Here is a 16,723-nt window from a genome sequence, read left to right on the forward strand (position 1 = left end):
TGAGTAGCGAGTTACATTTACTGTTAGATGATACTTTAGTGATTGGGGGGGGGAGTTGCTCCCATGAATTGAATGTTAAGACTTGTTTGCAACTCTGGCACTGACTGTAAAACCGGGTAGTGGCTGCTTGATTGCAGACACTCTGCTTGTCTTTGGAAAGTGTGTAGAAACATTGTACTGATGTATTTTGATAACTTCCCCTTCTCAGCTGGGGAATTACCAAAGGAAGATTGAAGACCCTGTAGTTTAAAAGTGGGAGGGATGGGAGAAGTTCCATGGAAAATTAAGTGTGGATTCTACGCAAGATGATAGCCTCTGCATTTGTCAAACCAAGAGCAGAGTTGGGTTGCCTTATGATTTTTTTTAAGTTAGCAGTTCCAACTATGAATGGGTTTCTGTGTAAACATTGACCTGACTGATAGTGAGTGTTGCTTTTTCTGATGTATGATATTTTAGGATTGTACTATAAATGGGAAATTATTTGTTTTGGAGGCTTTCGTGAAATGTAATTATTCACGGAGCATATTCAAATTTTGCTTCTATTTCCTGATAAATTTGCATTGACAAATGAGATTCATTTGTTGTGTGTTTGCTTTATCAAAATAGCACTCTGGGATTGGCAGCATAACATCCTGTACTATTCTTTTAATTTTGTTACAGCTACTGAGAATTTACACGTTGCTCTTTAGGTTGGACGTGTGTTTTTAAAAAGGGCAACACGCCAAGTTTGTTTTACGAATGGTTATCGGATATGCGCGTGTTGGTTCTGTCGTGGAGTTAGCTGATCTGGAACTAATTTCTTCTCGCTTTTGATTCATATCTGCCTCATTCTTAACCGAGGAAGTGTTTGTGTGATCTAAACACTGCATTCTGAGCAGCTCCTGCAGTGAGAATTGCGATCAACGTTGTGTTTAAGTGGACTGTCTCTTGACTGGAATTGGACTGCACTGGAGATAGAGGAACTCTGAGGGAAAGGGGTTCATGGCTCCTAAAGGTGTCTGTTGACAACCTGATCGTCTTGCCAAACGTCCATAAGCTCATGATTTTTCAGAGGTGGCTGGAAAGTACTGAGCAATTAGAATATCTGACCGAGTCTTCGATTATCATCTGCAAAAAGAAAAGGGCTATTTGAAACCATAGCTGAGAGCACCCAAAGTTCAAACTGGGGGTTAGGCTTATATGGCCTGATCACTTTTTGGCTTCATTGTGGTCTTCATTCTTAACAAAACATGTGGGTTTAGATTAGTGGTGCTGGACAAGCACATCAGGTCAGGCAGCATCCGAGGAGCAGGAAAATCGATGTTTCAGGAATGGAGGCAGGGAGCCTCCAGGGTGGAGAGAAGTGCAGATTGTTTGGTTTAAGTTCAAGTGAACTGTCATTTATGACTAAATCTCCTGTTGTAAGCTCAAATTCATATTTGGAAAATGTAAACCACCTCCTCCAGATGCTGCCTGACCTGTGCTCTTCCAGCACCATACTCACGACTCTAATCTCCAGACTCTAATTCAAGTGTTTCTCGAGGTACACATTCTGCTCCATTTCTCGTGTGGGCGAAAGTGAGTACTGTAGGTGCTGGAGATTAGAGTCTAGAGAATGGTACTGGAAGAGCACAGATCAGGCAGCATCCGAGGAGGAGGAAAATCGACGTTTCAGGCAAAAGCCCTTCTCATGTAGTTTGTTGAACAATCACTTCATAAAGCAAAGTGCACTCATTTGGTGACTGAAAGGGCCCAAGGTTTTGCAGCCCACGTGTTGAATGGAGAGTCCTGAGAAAAGTCGGTGCTGATTTCAACCAGTTGAGATTGTGGCTGTTAAAACTGGCCATTGTAACTTTGAGTTAGAAAAGCGAGGAACACAGTGGATTCTTTCTTGCAGTCGGGTATTCATGCTGAACATGTCCATGTGACTCTTTCAACAATGTTGAAAAGCTGCCAATTCTCGACATGGGCTTATGTACCAAGTGATCGTCAATCGCTTTGTTACCTCACCGAAACAATCTAAACGCATTTTCTTTGCCTTAGTCCCACCCCCCAACCCAGACAGCAAAGTGTCAAAGATAATGTGTCACGTATCATATATTCCACTGATAAAGGAATAGCCTGCATGTGACAGTATACACTAGTTCAGTACTGTGCGGTTTTGTTCCTTTCCTGCTCCCCACCAGTTATTGTTTGCTGCTAATCCCCTCTGGGATCTTGTCTAATTCCAATGTACAGTTTTCATGAGTGCTGTTATCTAGTAGTAGCACTTAACGTCCTGATACACATGAGGGGTGAGTTTTCAGTGTCCCTGCTGAACCTGATTAGTCCTCACCCAACAACTTCAGGTGTGGTTTGCTAGCAAGTGGGAGGTGTGAAATCATTAAATAGCAATCAGTGGAAATCTTCTGTTCCTCCCCCTTCCCTGAAATCAGGGGCACCAGGGGTCATATGTTACTCTTGTCACTGCCCCAGGCAAATGTCATCGAGCTCCCTTGAGGGCACGGAATTCAATCTGTATTCCGGTTTGAGGTCCCTAAACTTCTCTCCCTCTCTCTCTCTCTCTGCGCGCGCGTTAAACTCTCCATTACTCAAGGCAAAAGTGGGGACTGCAGATGCTGGAAACATTCTTCAATCCAACTTGATTTTTGGTTTCACTTTTAAAAGATTTGATGGAACCCAACTCTGATTTTTCTCTCCATTTTGTCTTCAGGTCAGGTTAACTAACCAGTTCCTTGATGAAACAATTGGTAAATTTAAGACATAATTTCTATAATTTCTTCTCCATTTCAGTAGTTTTAAGTGGATGATTTGAATTGGCAAACCGTGAAAAGGCAAGTACGGCAATCAGTCTTTTGGGGTAGTACCACTGCAGTGCAGGAGGCCACATATACACATACTGGATTAGTGGTGCTGGAAGAGCACAGCAGTTCAGGCAGCATCCAAGGAGCAGGGAAATCAACGTTTCGGGCAAAAGCCCTTCAACAGGAATACAGGCAGAGAGCCTGAAGGGTGGAGAGATAAGTGAGAGGAGGGTGGGGGTGGGGAGAAAGTAGCATAGAGTACCTGGGCATTGCAGTGGGAGAGGGACTTTGAGATTCTTGTAGAGAGAGGAGGAAAACTTCAAGGCAGGCATCCTTGCATCTCTTGCAAGGATGCCTGCCTTGAAGAAGTTTTCCTCCTCTCTACAAGAATCTGAGTCCCTCTCCCACTGCAACTCCCAAGTACTCTATGCTACTTTCTCCCCACCCCCACCCTCCTCTCTCTTATCTCTCCACCCTTCAGGCTCTCTGCCTGTATTCCTGATGGGCTTTTGTCCAAAGCGTCGATTTTTCCTGCTCCTCGGATGCTGCCTGAACTGCTGTGCTCTTCCAGCACCACTAATCCAGAATCTGGTTTCCAGCGTCTGCAGTCATTGTTTTTACCACATTATACACATACAACAGGGCTCCACATGCTTGAGAACCTTGTCAGTCAGATGTTGGTTCTGATGAATGATTTGTTGATGCAGTAAAATTATGATAACCAGCATTAAGTGCTTTTTTTTTTGTAATTTTAGAAAAATTGTGTAGCAGCTGACATCTTTCAGGAAGCTAAAGGAGGTGGTTGAAGAGCCTGGTTACATGCACATGTTCTTTAAACCTGTCACCTTGGGGTGAATGTTTATCTTTTTAAAATGTTGGAAGTGCTGGCTTGTTCAGAGTAAAACCTGAATAACCTAATGTTTCAAAGTGACCAGAGAAAGGATGTAAGGCTGAGAGGAGAGGAAACTAACTTTTACAGAAAAAATATGCCCATGTATTTTTGGGTCACTGAATTATCTTCCTCAGTTTTGTAAATCATTTACAATTAAAATGAATGGAAAACCTATTTTCAATCATGGTGTAGGGAATGTTGTTCTGTACTTGGGTAACTGCTCACAGAATTGCCCAACAAAGGAACTCTGAACAGGAATGCCTTGGCAATAAGCTTTCTGTAGCTTGCTTTTTAAAACAAATTATTGTTCCTCCTGGTGTATTTTTACTACTTTTGATAGCAAATGTTTTTTAAAAAACCACAATATTTTCAATGTTCTTTGAGTGCTTCCAACCACCACCCAAAAAAAAATGTCTCCTTCTTAGTTGACTGTTTGTCAGGGTGTAATTTTGCTGTCAGACCCACAGTATAATGGAGAGCTGTAATACCACCATGGAGTGGGAGGTGCAGTGATAGAGGTTAAAATACGCATTTATGGGAATCTGTTTCCATAGTTTATTTTCAGCCGGGCATATTAAATACCATCTTAATAGCTTTCAATTGGATCTCCAAAAGTTGTTACTCAGTAAACATACAGCTACTGTAATGTGGAATCCATAATTTGGTTTAAACTTTTTGACTTTTTGAAGGTGTTGTCTGCTTGGATGTGCATTGTTCAACACATGGCTGAAAGTACTCCCTGATCCAATACTACCAAAACCAGATTAGCTACCCATTCATCCCTCTTTGGGATGCTGTTGGTACTGACTGCCTACATAAGTATTTCAAAAATTGACTTCTGTGAAGTAGTCTCAAATGTTTTCTACTCGTAGGGCACTGTAGATGAGGGCATGTTTTATAATGTGTGAGGTCACTTGACTTTCTTCATGCTCTGTTTTCTTCAGATCTCCTGAACCATTCCACTTTCCAATGAATGTTCTCCTTGAAGGGAGTGAGCAGTTTATTGGGATATTTATAGAAAAATATAATTGAGACAAAGATGAACACAGATTGTGTGTCATGAAGTCATACGGTATGGGAGCATTATCCTGATTATTGTTAAGACTGGAAGAGCTTTTGCAAAGACCCAGGTCTAGCTCTTCCTCCCCCTGGGAAGGAGATGCAGGGTTGAAATATGTGGAAAAAAAGAATTTTAAAAATCATCACAGGCTGTTTTGAATAGACTGTAAACAAATAACCGGAACTGAAGCTGTCTCAGAACTGCTTGCCTAATGCTGCAGTTGGCCATAGCATTTCAACATATAGTTGCCCGGTCAGTTTGTAGTGTGGCTGGCTTTGTAAAGCATCCTGTTAAGAAGAGGAGAAGATTTTTAAGCTAGAGACCAGTTTTTTTTTTAAAAACAATTTTAGAGTTAAGTGCTACAGAAATCTTGGGGAAAGTTCAAACATTGGGTGACTCAGATGGCCTTAAATTGATGGATCACTAATTGTGACACAAGTGGAAATTTTTAGGCAAGATTGTGGTTAAAGGAGTGATGTTGCCTAATTTCCTGATATCTTCAATTATTTCGTATAGGAAAGCCAACCATAACCTCTGTACCATCTTCCCACCCCCATTCATTGCATTAAATGGGTGCAATGATTTGGGACTGCATTTTGCTAATTAGAATAATTTCTCCAACTTCCACCCCATCGTTCTACCATCAAGGTTTACTGAAGTTGTTCTCTGAATTTATCTTTCCCATTCTCTGAACAGGTTTCCACATTCTTCCATTTTGTAAATGTAGAACCTAAATATCTCTAATCTTCCCTTCTGTATAGGGAGACAAAAATGCCAGTTTATAAGTTTTTACATACTCCATGCATTCAAATGTGACAGCCATTTTTTGAAATTATTTCTTCCCACCCTGACAGTATGTACTGAAACTGCATGCAGTCCTGGTACAGATCTTCCGTTCCAGTTACTTGTTTTCTCTCTTTATTCTAAATGCGTGTAATCAAGCCTTTTTAAAGTTTAGCTCTTTTTTTCTTTTCTCCCTTTTACATCCCTGTAAGGGTACAGAAGATTTATAAATTTAAGTGGACACCCTTTGCCCAGTTAGCTGCCTTTCTAGTCAACACCTGGAGAACGTATAGTAGGCTATTGGAAGCATTACTAAGCCTCAAACTGGTTATGGGAAGCACGTGTGTATTCTGGTAACTCTGACATTTTCTGCACTTCAGATTATTAGCTAGAGTCATAGTCATAGAGATGTACAGCATGAAAACAGACCCTTCAGTCCAACCCGTCCATGCCGACCAGATATTCCAACCCAATCTTGTCCCACCTACCAGCACCCAGCCCATATCCCTCCAAACCCTTCCTATTCATATACCCGTCCAAATGTCTCTTAAATGTTGCAATTGTACCAGCCTCCACCACATTCTCTGGCAGCTCATTCCATATACGTACCACCCTCTTTGTGAAAAGGTTGCCCCTTAGGTCTCTTTTATATCTTTCCCCTCTCATCCTCAACCTATGCCCTCTAGTTCTGGACTCCCCGACCCCAGGGAAAAGACTATTTATCCTATCCAGGCCCCTCATAATTTTGTAAACTTCTATAAGGTCACCCCTCAGCTTCCACTCCAGGGAAAACAGCCCCAGCCTATTCAGCCTCTCCCTGTGGCTCATATCCTCCAACCCTGGCAACATCCTTGTAATTCTTTTCTGAACCCTTTCAGGTTTCACAACATCTTTCCGATAGGAAGGAGACCAGAATTGTATGCAATATTCCAACAATGGTCTAACCAATGTCCTGTACGACTGCAACATGACCTCCCAACTCCTGTACTCAATACACTGACCAATAAAGGAAAGCATACCAAACGCCTTCCTCACTATCCTATCTATCTGCGACTCCACTTTCAAGGAGCTATGAAGTTGCACTCCAAGGTCTTTTTGTTGAGCAACACTCCCTAGGACCTTTCCATGAAGTGTACAAGTCCTGCTAAGATTTGCTTTCCCAAGATGCAGCACCTCGCATTTATCTGAATTGAACTCCATCTGCTACTTAGCACATTGGCCCATCTGGTCCAGGTCCTGTTGTAATCTGAGGTAACCCTCTTTGCTGTCCACTACACCTCCAATTTTGATGTCATCTGCAAATTACTAACTGTACCTCTTATGCTCACACCCAAATCATTTACGTAAATGACAAAAAAGTAATGGACCCAGCACCGATCCTTGTGGCACTCCACTGGTCACAGGCCTCCAGTCTGAAAAACAACCCTCCACCACCACCCTCTGTCTTCTAAGAAACTTTTGTTGAGTTTCCTATTTGTCAGCATGGTGAGATGTAACCCCCTATTTCTTGTTTGAAGAGAGGGGGGAGAAAGCACCACTTATTTAATTATCAACATTTAGAAACAACCAGCAGCAAAGTGGCTTACACAGGTCCCTATGGAGGTAGCTTGACAGCTCTGTATGTAGTTGAATACTGGAACTTAGTAATTAAGGGGAAATTCAAGGATAGCTGTTTTTGTCTTGAGAAACTGCTTTTGAATTAAGTTAATAGTTTATTGTCAGTGAGTGAATACAGAGGGGATGTGTGGAAAATTACATGGACTGGCAATTATCATCACAGCCTGACAGTCTTTAAAGGCAACCTGCCTTGTGCAATCGATTATTGTTGTGTGTGGATATAAAAGATTAATGTTTTTACAGCCTGTGAAAATTTAGAATGGTTAGAGTTTTTGGCACTAATTGCTTGATCTCTTTATAAAACAAGGGAATGGCAGACATGGGCAGTGAAACAAGAAAATGCTGGCATTTCAGACCTCCCGCTTTTGACAGATCTGCACAATCTGCCTATTGGGACTTGCCACACATTTAATTACCTAGTTCAGTGACAGGGTAAAAACAATGACTGCAGATGCTGGAAACCAGATTCTGGATTAGTTGTGCTGGAAGAGCACAGCAGTTCGGGCAGCATCGGAGGAGCAGTAAAATCAACGTTTCGGGCAAAAGTTCAGTGACAGCCAACCTCATGGTAATGTGAGTTGAATACTTGGGACAAAAGCAGATGGGTGGAGGTGTGATTGCTCAATAGAAATGGGGAATGAAAACCTCCATATATAAATATTGTGGGACTCCTGTGAAGGAGCAAGAAAGCAAAACTATACACACTCAGAAAAAGCATGCACTCTCTGCAAAAACTGCTTGATGAGGGTTTTCATGTGTTTTCACCTTTCCCAAGCCTCCCTCAGAAGTTTGGGTTGGAGAAAGCTGCAAGTGTCTCCTCCCTGGCTTGTGAATTTAGACCATGTTCAGTTGTTGCTCAGTTGCTAGGATACCCACTCTCCCTCTGAGTCAGGAGGTCGTGGGTTCAGGCCCCACTCCAGTTACTTGTAATCCAGAACAGTACTGAAGGAGTGTTGCACTGTTGTGGGTGCTGTCTTTTGGATAAGATGTTAAAGTCAAGCTCTGCCTGCCCTCTGGTGGTAAAGGATCCCATGACACCAGTTCAAAGACCAGCAAAGGAGTTCTTGGAAGCATTTTGACTGAAGTTCATTTCCCAATCAACATCTCAAAAAGAGACTGTGTGCAGTTATTATCACATGACAGTTGTGCCCAAATTCAGTCTTGGTTCCGCATTACAGTAGTGACTACACTTGCTTAATTAGCTTTAGTGTTTTGGGACATCTAATAGAACAGATCTCAGCTGAGTACACATGTGGCCCTACAAACTCACTCTACGCTTGTAGTAAATGCAGTCTCGATAACAATAAATCACAGGAAACAGTCGGCAAAAGATCTGCCCATACATCAGAATACACTTTTGGAGATTGCAGAATATCACGTAAACAGGATTTTCAAAGGGTGATGAGCCCTAGGTCATCCTTAGATTCCAGTGGTAGTGCTTGTACTGTTTATCTGGTGCTTGGTCCTCTTTCCCTCTTGAGCGCACAGTAACATGTTAACTCCCATTTAAGTTTTGTTTCATATCCAGTAATTTGGTGAATGAAAGCAGCTCATGAACATTGTTTACTCTTGGGGTGGGGGGGGGGGGGGGGAAGAAGAGGTGTGGTTGGGCGAACACTCAATTCTATAAAATTCATCTGCTTCCCAAAATAATTGATTCAAACTTCACTGTCTATATTAAAACTATTAATAAAACCTGACCAACTGCTTGTCACTTGTCTGATAGAAGCTATCAACCCAAAATGTTAAGTTGTTTTGTTTTTCTCTCTCTACCACTACTATCTCACTTATTGAGTGTTTGGATACCAGTTTTGCAACATTGACATTCATTCACTAACTTGTCTCTGGTGGTAGGTATATGGTCACAGCACCATTTGACTATCTCTGGCTAATGCCATCTCACTTTCGGTCCTGGGATTTGTATTGTTCTATCTATTACTGGGATTCTGTTCCATGTGGACATTGGAGCAGGAGAATGGAATTTTTTTCAGCATTTTTAAAATACAGTTGACAGCTGGTTCAGCTGCAGGACTAGAGCTGAGTTGCATTGACTGCACCTTACACCTCTTTACTATCCGTTACTAATGTGTCAATTCAGAAGGCTGTCATCATGGTTGGCCACACTCTTCCTCTTGATGGAGACAAATTCACAAGTTTCAAGTACATTTCTATTCTTGGAACTCAAACAACTAATTGGTTTTGATGTCAATTGGTTGTAAACACAGCTGTTGGTCTCTGAAAGGAGGTGCTTGATTTAAAAACCAAGGCAGCTGTCTTACTGATTTACCACACCACTTGTATTCCAAATCATAGTTAAGGTTCAGCAAATCTGAGATTTTATCCCCCTCCTTGAATGGAGTTTGCTGCTTTTCAAATCCATGAGTTTCACGATACTCGGTTGAAGACTGCCTTTGGAGCTGAGGTTCATAAGGCTGCATTGTCCACACTAAACTCTCAAAGCTTACATCTTTTGCCGTTTGTTTTTTGTTCCAGGACGCTCCAGTTACTTCCTCTTTCCTAATCACAGGGTTTGGGCCAAGGCTGCAGCCGTCATCATTTGGAGAAGGTGTTGAAGTGGACCCTTTGCCACCAAAAGAGATTAGGTAAATAATATGACGCTTGGTGCTGGAGTTGCGAGATGTTTTGGGCTTTTCCCCCCCCCCCCCCCCATGGTAAAATGGGAAAACAATTGTAATTGAGCAATACGAATTTTGCTTTCCTCTTACCTTTTATAAAAATCCATGTTGGGATTATTATGGACTGATAAATGGAGCTGGCACCATGAGCACAAATTCTACATATCCCATTTCTGCACTATACCCAGCATTACAAACTGAACATTTTCTAGATATTTTTGTTAAATCGGTGTGACTGGCTGTACACTCTCAAAACCAGATTGGTTGTTTTTAACCTATTTTTCTAATCAACCTGTTCAGAGCTATTACATATCTCTGGAGAAAGTGGGGCTTGAACCCAGGCTTTCACTACACCACAAACTCCTGGCAGCAATGGGTTCCTTGTCACCCAAACTTTATTGCTAGCTATCTTGTAATAAAATGTGGCAGGCTGTTCCTGTTACATTGCTATGTAAGTCTTCTGGGTAAAATTTCTGTTGGGTACCTGGTTAGCTCCATTTTAAAAGGAATGAGTGTGCTCCTGCTATGTTTTCCCCCTTTTACTAGATATTTTTAACAATAGACAATTGGTGCAGGAGTAGGCCATTCAGCCCTTTGAGCCTGCACTGCCATTCAATATGATCATGGCTGATCACCCTTAATCAGTATCCTGTTCCTGCCTTATCTCCATAACCCTTGATTCCACTATCCTTGAGAGCTCTATCCAACTCTTTCTTAAATGAATCCAGAGACTGGGCCTCCACTGCCCTCTGGGGCAGAGCATTCCACACAGCCACCACTCTCTGGGTGAAGAAGTTTCTCCTCATCTCTCTCCTAAATGGTCTACCCTGTATTTTTAAGCTGTGTCCTCTGGTTCAGCACTCCCCCATCAGCGGAAACCTGTTTCCCTGCTGCCCAGAGTGTCCAATCCTTTCATAAATCAACTGACAAATGACTTACTGGATTAGTGGTGCTGGAAGAGCACAGCAGTTCAGGCAGCATCCAACGAGCAGCGACAAATGACTTAGCCCTTTTGCCCCTAGGCTGGTCAACCAGCCAGCAGCTTGACCTCTAACCGCCTCAATCCTTTTATAAGTTGGTTACATAGGGCTGACAAATTGGTTGCTGCATCCCTCCCCCCTCATTCTTTGAGACTAACTGCTCCTGAAGTCTCAAACTGGGTATTCCAATACCTATGGTGTTTTTGCTGGGATATCTTTAATGATTCCCATTGTCCTCTGGACAGATACTTCCTTTTCAGCACCAGGACTTGGGAACAAATCGTTAACTAGAAGGTCAAATTCTAAAGCAAGATATTTGTGTGTGACATTTTGTTAAAATGTTTGGTGGACTGTAAGCTGCTCTTCCTGAACTGGCCTTGCAAGCTCTATCCAAGTAGAGTAGCGTCTCAACATACGAATGACCCCGTTCATGAACAAATCAGTTTACAAACAGGATTGTACGTAAAATTTTGCTTCAACGTACGTACGAAATTCAAGGAACGAACGCAAAAAGCCCGTGTGCGACCATGTGGTTTCATTGTTCTGCTTTGCTACACGCTTGTTGAACGCAAAAGCTCTCTGGCCCCGCGTGATCTCATTCAGTTCGGTTTTGGCGTGTGCGCTGTGAACAACCGTCCAAGCATTCTTACGCTATCCGAACAATGGGAAAAATTGATTCAGTTCACAAACTTTTCGGTTCACGAACCGGGTCCCGGAATGGATTAAGTTCCTAAGTCGAGGCACTACTGTAGTCACAAATGTATTTTCTGATGACTTTAGATTTGCCATTCGTGGGTCATCAAATTGAAACACCACGACCTTCCCACCTCTTTTCTCCCCCCCCCCCCCCCCCCCCCCCCCCCACATCTAAATAGATTGTGTCTTGTAAGAAATGGAAACAAGCATGTTAGAATGTTTGATTCCCCAATAGTTGAATTCCTCGGTAGTAACATCCTGGCTATTTCCTCTAGGCTACCATCCAGTGTAAGACTCGTGTGATTTGGCATGCTGGTTTTGTATAGGAAAGTTAATGTTTTGAATAAAAGGTGCCTTGTCTGCATGTTCCCAGGTACACCTCCTCTGTGAAATACGATTCGGACCGACACTATGTCAACAATGTACTCCTCCAGCACACACTGGGTGTTGATTCCTGCAGCCAGACAGTCATCTGCGTTCCCAATTGCACATGGCGGAACTACAAGACGGAGCTGAGATTTGAGCCGCAACACAAACCGTGGAGGTTCCGCAGCACTATCATTGTGTACCCAAAGTATGCAAAGACAGTCTATACAACCACTGTGGATTACAACTGCAGAAAAGCAGCACGGAAATTCTTGTCCAGTGTGGAACTTGAAGCCACAGATTACAATGGCAGTGAAATGGTGTTCCAGGATAGCCAGTGACTTGACTTAACCACAGCCTGTGTTTTTTTTGAAAGAGGATTTTAAAAAAAAGCTTAACTTTTTAGACTCTCCAAAAAAAGCTTCTGAATCTCTTCAATACTGTTTTTTTTTGCTCCTTGCAACATAGCCTACATTGTGTTTCTTTTTTTAATCGCACAATAAAGTTTAGGAATTTCCTTTTAGAGATTTTATTGCCATTAATATGTATACGACGGGAATAGATAAAGGAAGCAAAACACACACAACCAGTTGTGGTATTAATTGTTTTAACATGCACAGGCTGGAGATGGGTGTTGAGGTGCAAGGTCTCAGCTGTTACCCATGTACTGGGAGCCTGTTTCAGTCTCTGGCAGAATGGGTGCTTGGTTCCTGAGGCTCTGTTGGGAAGGAGTCAAGCTTGGCTGTGTCTGGTCACGACCAGCCTGTACAGAGACTGGAGATGCTGAAGGCTTTGCTTTCATTTTGGGTATGAGACTGGGGTTGCAGGCAAAAGACTGTAAATGTGAACCTGAGGAAATCTCTGCATGCATCAATTTGTTCTAATCATTACATAAAAATATTTCCTGTGCATTTGATACATGTGTAAATAATGGTAAATGCTGTATTTGAAACATGGATTAATTCATTTGAAGTACAATTAGCAGTGTAAGGTTTGGAATAGGTAAACTTGAGTTTATTGGAATTAATTTCTCCTCCACTGTGATAAATCAAACAATTGCCACTGGGTTCCAATGTGGAATCTTTTAGATCTTTTTCTAGTTTGTCTCATGCTTGAATGAGAGTTTGTACAAATGATGTACACACTGGTAACCACATTTTTAATGAAAGTATTACTGTGGGCCTCTGTTCAATGAAGAACAATTCCCCAATGATCCAACTGAAATTTAAATGTAGTAGGACTTAGTTTTGAAATGTACTAATTGCCTGGTAAATGGTAACATGATCCCATATTTCCTTGTATTAAACAATTTCATTTTATCTTTATCTTCGCCTCCCTCCACACCCCTTAATCCTCTTAACAAGTGTGAAAACTACATGGCTGTTGTATGACAAAAGGAGTTATTCTCCTGATTAGAATTGAGTAGACAAACCAGATGGATGCAGATGAGAGCTTCATTCTCTCCTTGCTTTCAAGACATCTGCTTGCTCCTCGAATGAGTCTTGCTGACACTGGACCATTACCTACCTGCACCATTCATTAAGCAACTTTCTGACCTGCTAGAATTTACCTTTAACTTATCAGGCATTACCCTCTCATCCTACTGTTGTGGTTTATTCTCATTGTGATTAAAATGAGTCAAATGGTGTTAAAGCAGAGAATTTACTCTACGAAACTGAACATGATAAAATTTTATGGTTTGAAAAGAAAAAGTAATTGCCTTGCGTGATCAATCATCAACTGCTGATCACCGAAGCTGTCCAATTCAAATAGATCTGATTTTTTTTTAAAAACGTGGAATCAACAAATCAGTGGTGGTAAAGTGAGTGAGTGATTGTAAAAGGTTGCATGGAAACAAGATTTCCAGTTTGATTGTGGGTGGGAGATGGACTGTTCCTTTAAGACACATTGGCTATTAGCATTGAAGGAAAATCAAATTTAATATTACCAGATTGTTCCATCTCCAGTTGGAAGATAGGGTATATTTTACAGTCAGTTTGGTTTTGGGAAGGTGAGGGAAGAAGGGAGAATTGCGGAGGGTTCAGCCACTTTAAAACTGCTCAAGCACTTGTAATTTTTAGAAAGGTACTAATAAGAATGCTTCCTATTTCTTTTTTTTTTTGGAGGGGTTAAAAAGACCAAAGAAGGAAGATGTTTCTAACGCACTTATCTAGAATGTGGTTCAACAAATGTTTGCACAAATACACCAGGTTATTCAAAGCAGTTTTCAGAAACAATCTGTAGAGGTCTTGCTTTTATAGCTGGCTCAATAAATGTGGAATATTTTAATATATCTGCATTCATGTGATTATTAAGGTTACTAGGTTAAGATTGCCAGAGACCATTGATTTTTGGGCCTTTGTGTTTTCGAAGGTAACTTTTCAGGCCTCTGAATGGAGTTTGAGTTTGACACTGCTTCAAGGTGGCTCTGAAAAGGTCAATTTAATCCAGTTGAACAGTGACTTAGATGCACAGTGTAACCAACTGCAATCGTTTCAAGTTTGCACACGTACTTGACAAATATGTTGCATTCTAAATACCTGACACCTGACTAGGCTTTGCAGCAATGATTTAAGTGGGTGGGGAAAGACATGATTCTGGCATCTTGGCGAAATGTGACACTTGTCCTGAAATAGTTCAGATAATCCGTGAAACAGATCAGCTCTGCTCATGCACATTTGGTAATTGAAATGGACTAGATACATTAACCCTGTTTTAAGAGGGCATGGTTATTTAACAATGAATTCAGTTGTCTCTTTCACTTGCAGAATTCTGATAAGATATTGTTTTTATTAAAAACTGGATTTTAATTGGACTTTGAAGCAGTAGAAATATGTACAACTTGGGAAATACCTACGTTGTGCTGATTTGCAAAGCTTTGGACTCACATTTACACTGAAATTTTGGAAGTAATTTTCTCAAACCTACAGCATCCACTTTAATTTTTAGAAGTCATTATTAGGATAAAATCTCAAATGTGCAGGTTACAATGTGTTGAGTAACACCATTTTACCATTTAAATCCAATGGCTATGTCACTTTACAACTGTATCAGCTACAATAGATTGGGGAAGTGAGAACCCACCAAAATATATCAATTCCATTTTGTTGTTTTTAGCCGACACTCCTTAATGCACATCATGGCTCCATTTCCTTTTCTCAACTCAGCCCACCCGACTGTCTCAGTGAATATTTCACACTTGCCAGTTTTATGCCATAGGCTTATCAGTCTTTAGATTGTGGCTGCAAGTCCATGTTGAGGATGTGATTTTGCAATCTTGCAAAACTGTCCATTTTTGTTTGTTCACAAATTTCTTTGGAGGATTTTTGATGGCGGTATCTAGGATGTTATGGTTGCAGGTTTGCTCGCTGAGGTGAAAGGTTCATTTTCATGAACATGGACCTTTCAGCTCAGTGAGCAAGCCTACATCCAGAACCTCCACCTGAGCTACAAATCTTCTCAAATCTCATTAGTGGGATGTTATTTTGGATGAGGTAGGTGAGGAAAAGATGTTCAGTGATGGTATGAGGATGAATGGACATACTCTTAAGATTTCAGGACTATGGGAGGAATAAACTGTTTGCACAGTGATCGCAAATAACTTGCGACTTCTGCTGATGACTGGTAACAGAATAGAGTAGGGCTTGCAAGGCTATTGATGTATAGTAGAATAGTAGGATGAGCTGGATTGCTCTAGAGAGCCAGAATGGACTTGAGCCAAATGGCCCCTGTGCTGTCTTGATTCTGACGTTTTTGTAGGAAGGTGGGCTGTTGCAATGCTGCCCCAAGTAACTCTGTTTTTCACAATGTTTTGCATTTGGCCAAAGGTACATTTCTACCCAAGGATATATACGTTCAGCATCAGACTTCCCTTTTTTTCAAATGTTGTAGCATAGTTCTGCCAGAAAATGGGTTTAACATTGCTTCAATGTGCAGATTTAAGCAGAGGAAGAACGTTAAAGTGAGCAAACTTGATTTTAGCTCAGTAACTGCAATTTAAACCACACTTGTTTATCAGATGAAACTGTTGTAAGAGTCATGCTAGTCCTTTCTCTGGTATAACCTAATGTGATGCACTTTATAGGTGGAGATTTGAAAGTGTGCTACACACCCTCTCTATAAACATTAAATGGATAGTTATAGAATGGCTTCATTGTATTACAGTTTGGATTAAAGTTCAAATACTGTGAAAGCCATATGCCAGGAATAGCATTCCACAACATGAGGAATTTGAGAGGCTAAGTGATGTTAGTAGTAATGTTTCACATTCTTTTATTCCATTCTCACTTCTTGATCCTAAAGGTTAAAGAGTTGACTGTATCTAAAACACTATAGCCCCTCTTCCTTGAATATGATTAAAACTGATGATCGGGAGTTGACATTTTCCTGCTACAGTAATCTGTTCAGTGATCTGTCACTCGTTTAATCTTGTATGATATCAGAACATTGTTTAACCTGACATCAATATATTTTGATACCGTTTTAAAAAAAAGCTTTTTGTATTGTTGAACTTTGATTTGAAAAGGGTGTGAATAACAAATTAAAACAAAATGGCTCATACCAGAAATGTGTTGTATTAATATGCTGATTTTATATTTTGCATCTAATTCCCTCTATTTACTGAAATAGATATCTTTTTGGGGTAGTGTAGCACCACAACGTGGATGTGGGTGTGAATCTTCAAAGCTGTACAAACTTCCAGATCTTTGCTGTACCATCGGAACTTATTAACACATGCAACGAGTTAAATTGGGCATAAAATTAGTTTGAGACCACCCTGGTTCCTCCTGAGAACTAGCCAATAATAGTGCTCGTCCTGAGGACAAGGAAATAAGGGAGTAAGTGAGTGGAAATTTTATAACTAAGAATTTCAGCATATGCTGAAATTTTATTTTATTTATATATATTTA

General features: G+C 41.0%; 1 protein-coding gene across 2 annotated transcripts in view; it reads left to right on the top strand.

The window, feature by feature from the left end:
* The window catches only part of rflnb (refilin B), a 43,007-nt gene extending 26,627 nt beyond the window's left edge, over window positions 1-16,380 (top strand). For both annotated transcript variants that reach the window (XM_072589819.1, XM_072589820.1), the window contains exons 3-4: window positions 9,629-9,738; window positions 11,821-16,380. In XM_072589819.1, coding sequence (XP_072445920.1) covers window positions 9,629-9,738; window positions 11,821-12,154 — 444 coding nt within the window. In that variant the 3' untranslated portion in view covers window positions 12,155-16,380. The remainder of the gene's footprint in view (window positions 1-9,628; window positions 9,739-11,820) is intronic.
* Window positions 16,381-16,723: the final 343 nt, after the last annotated feature.

The sequence above is a fragment of the Chiloscyllium punctatum genome, chromosome 19 (genome assembly GCF_047496795.1).
Source record: "Chiloscyllium punctatum isolate Juve2018m chromosome 19, sChiPun1.3, whole genome shotgun sequence".
Taxonomy (NCBI): Eukaryota; Metazoa; Chordata; class Chondrichthyes; order Orectolobiformes; family Hemiscylliidae; genus Chiloscyllium; species Chiloscyllium punctatum.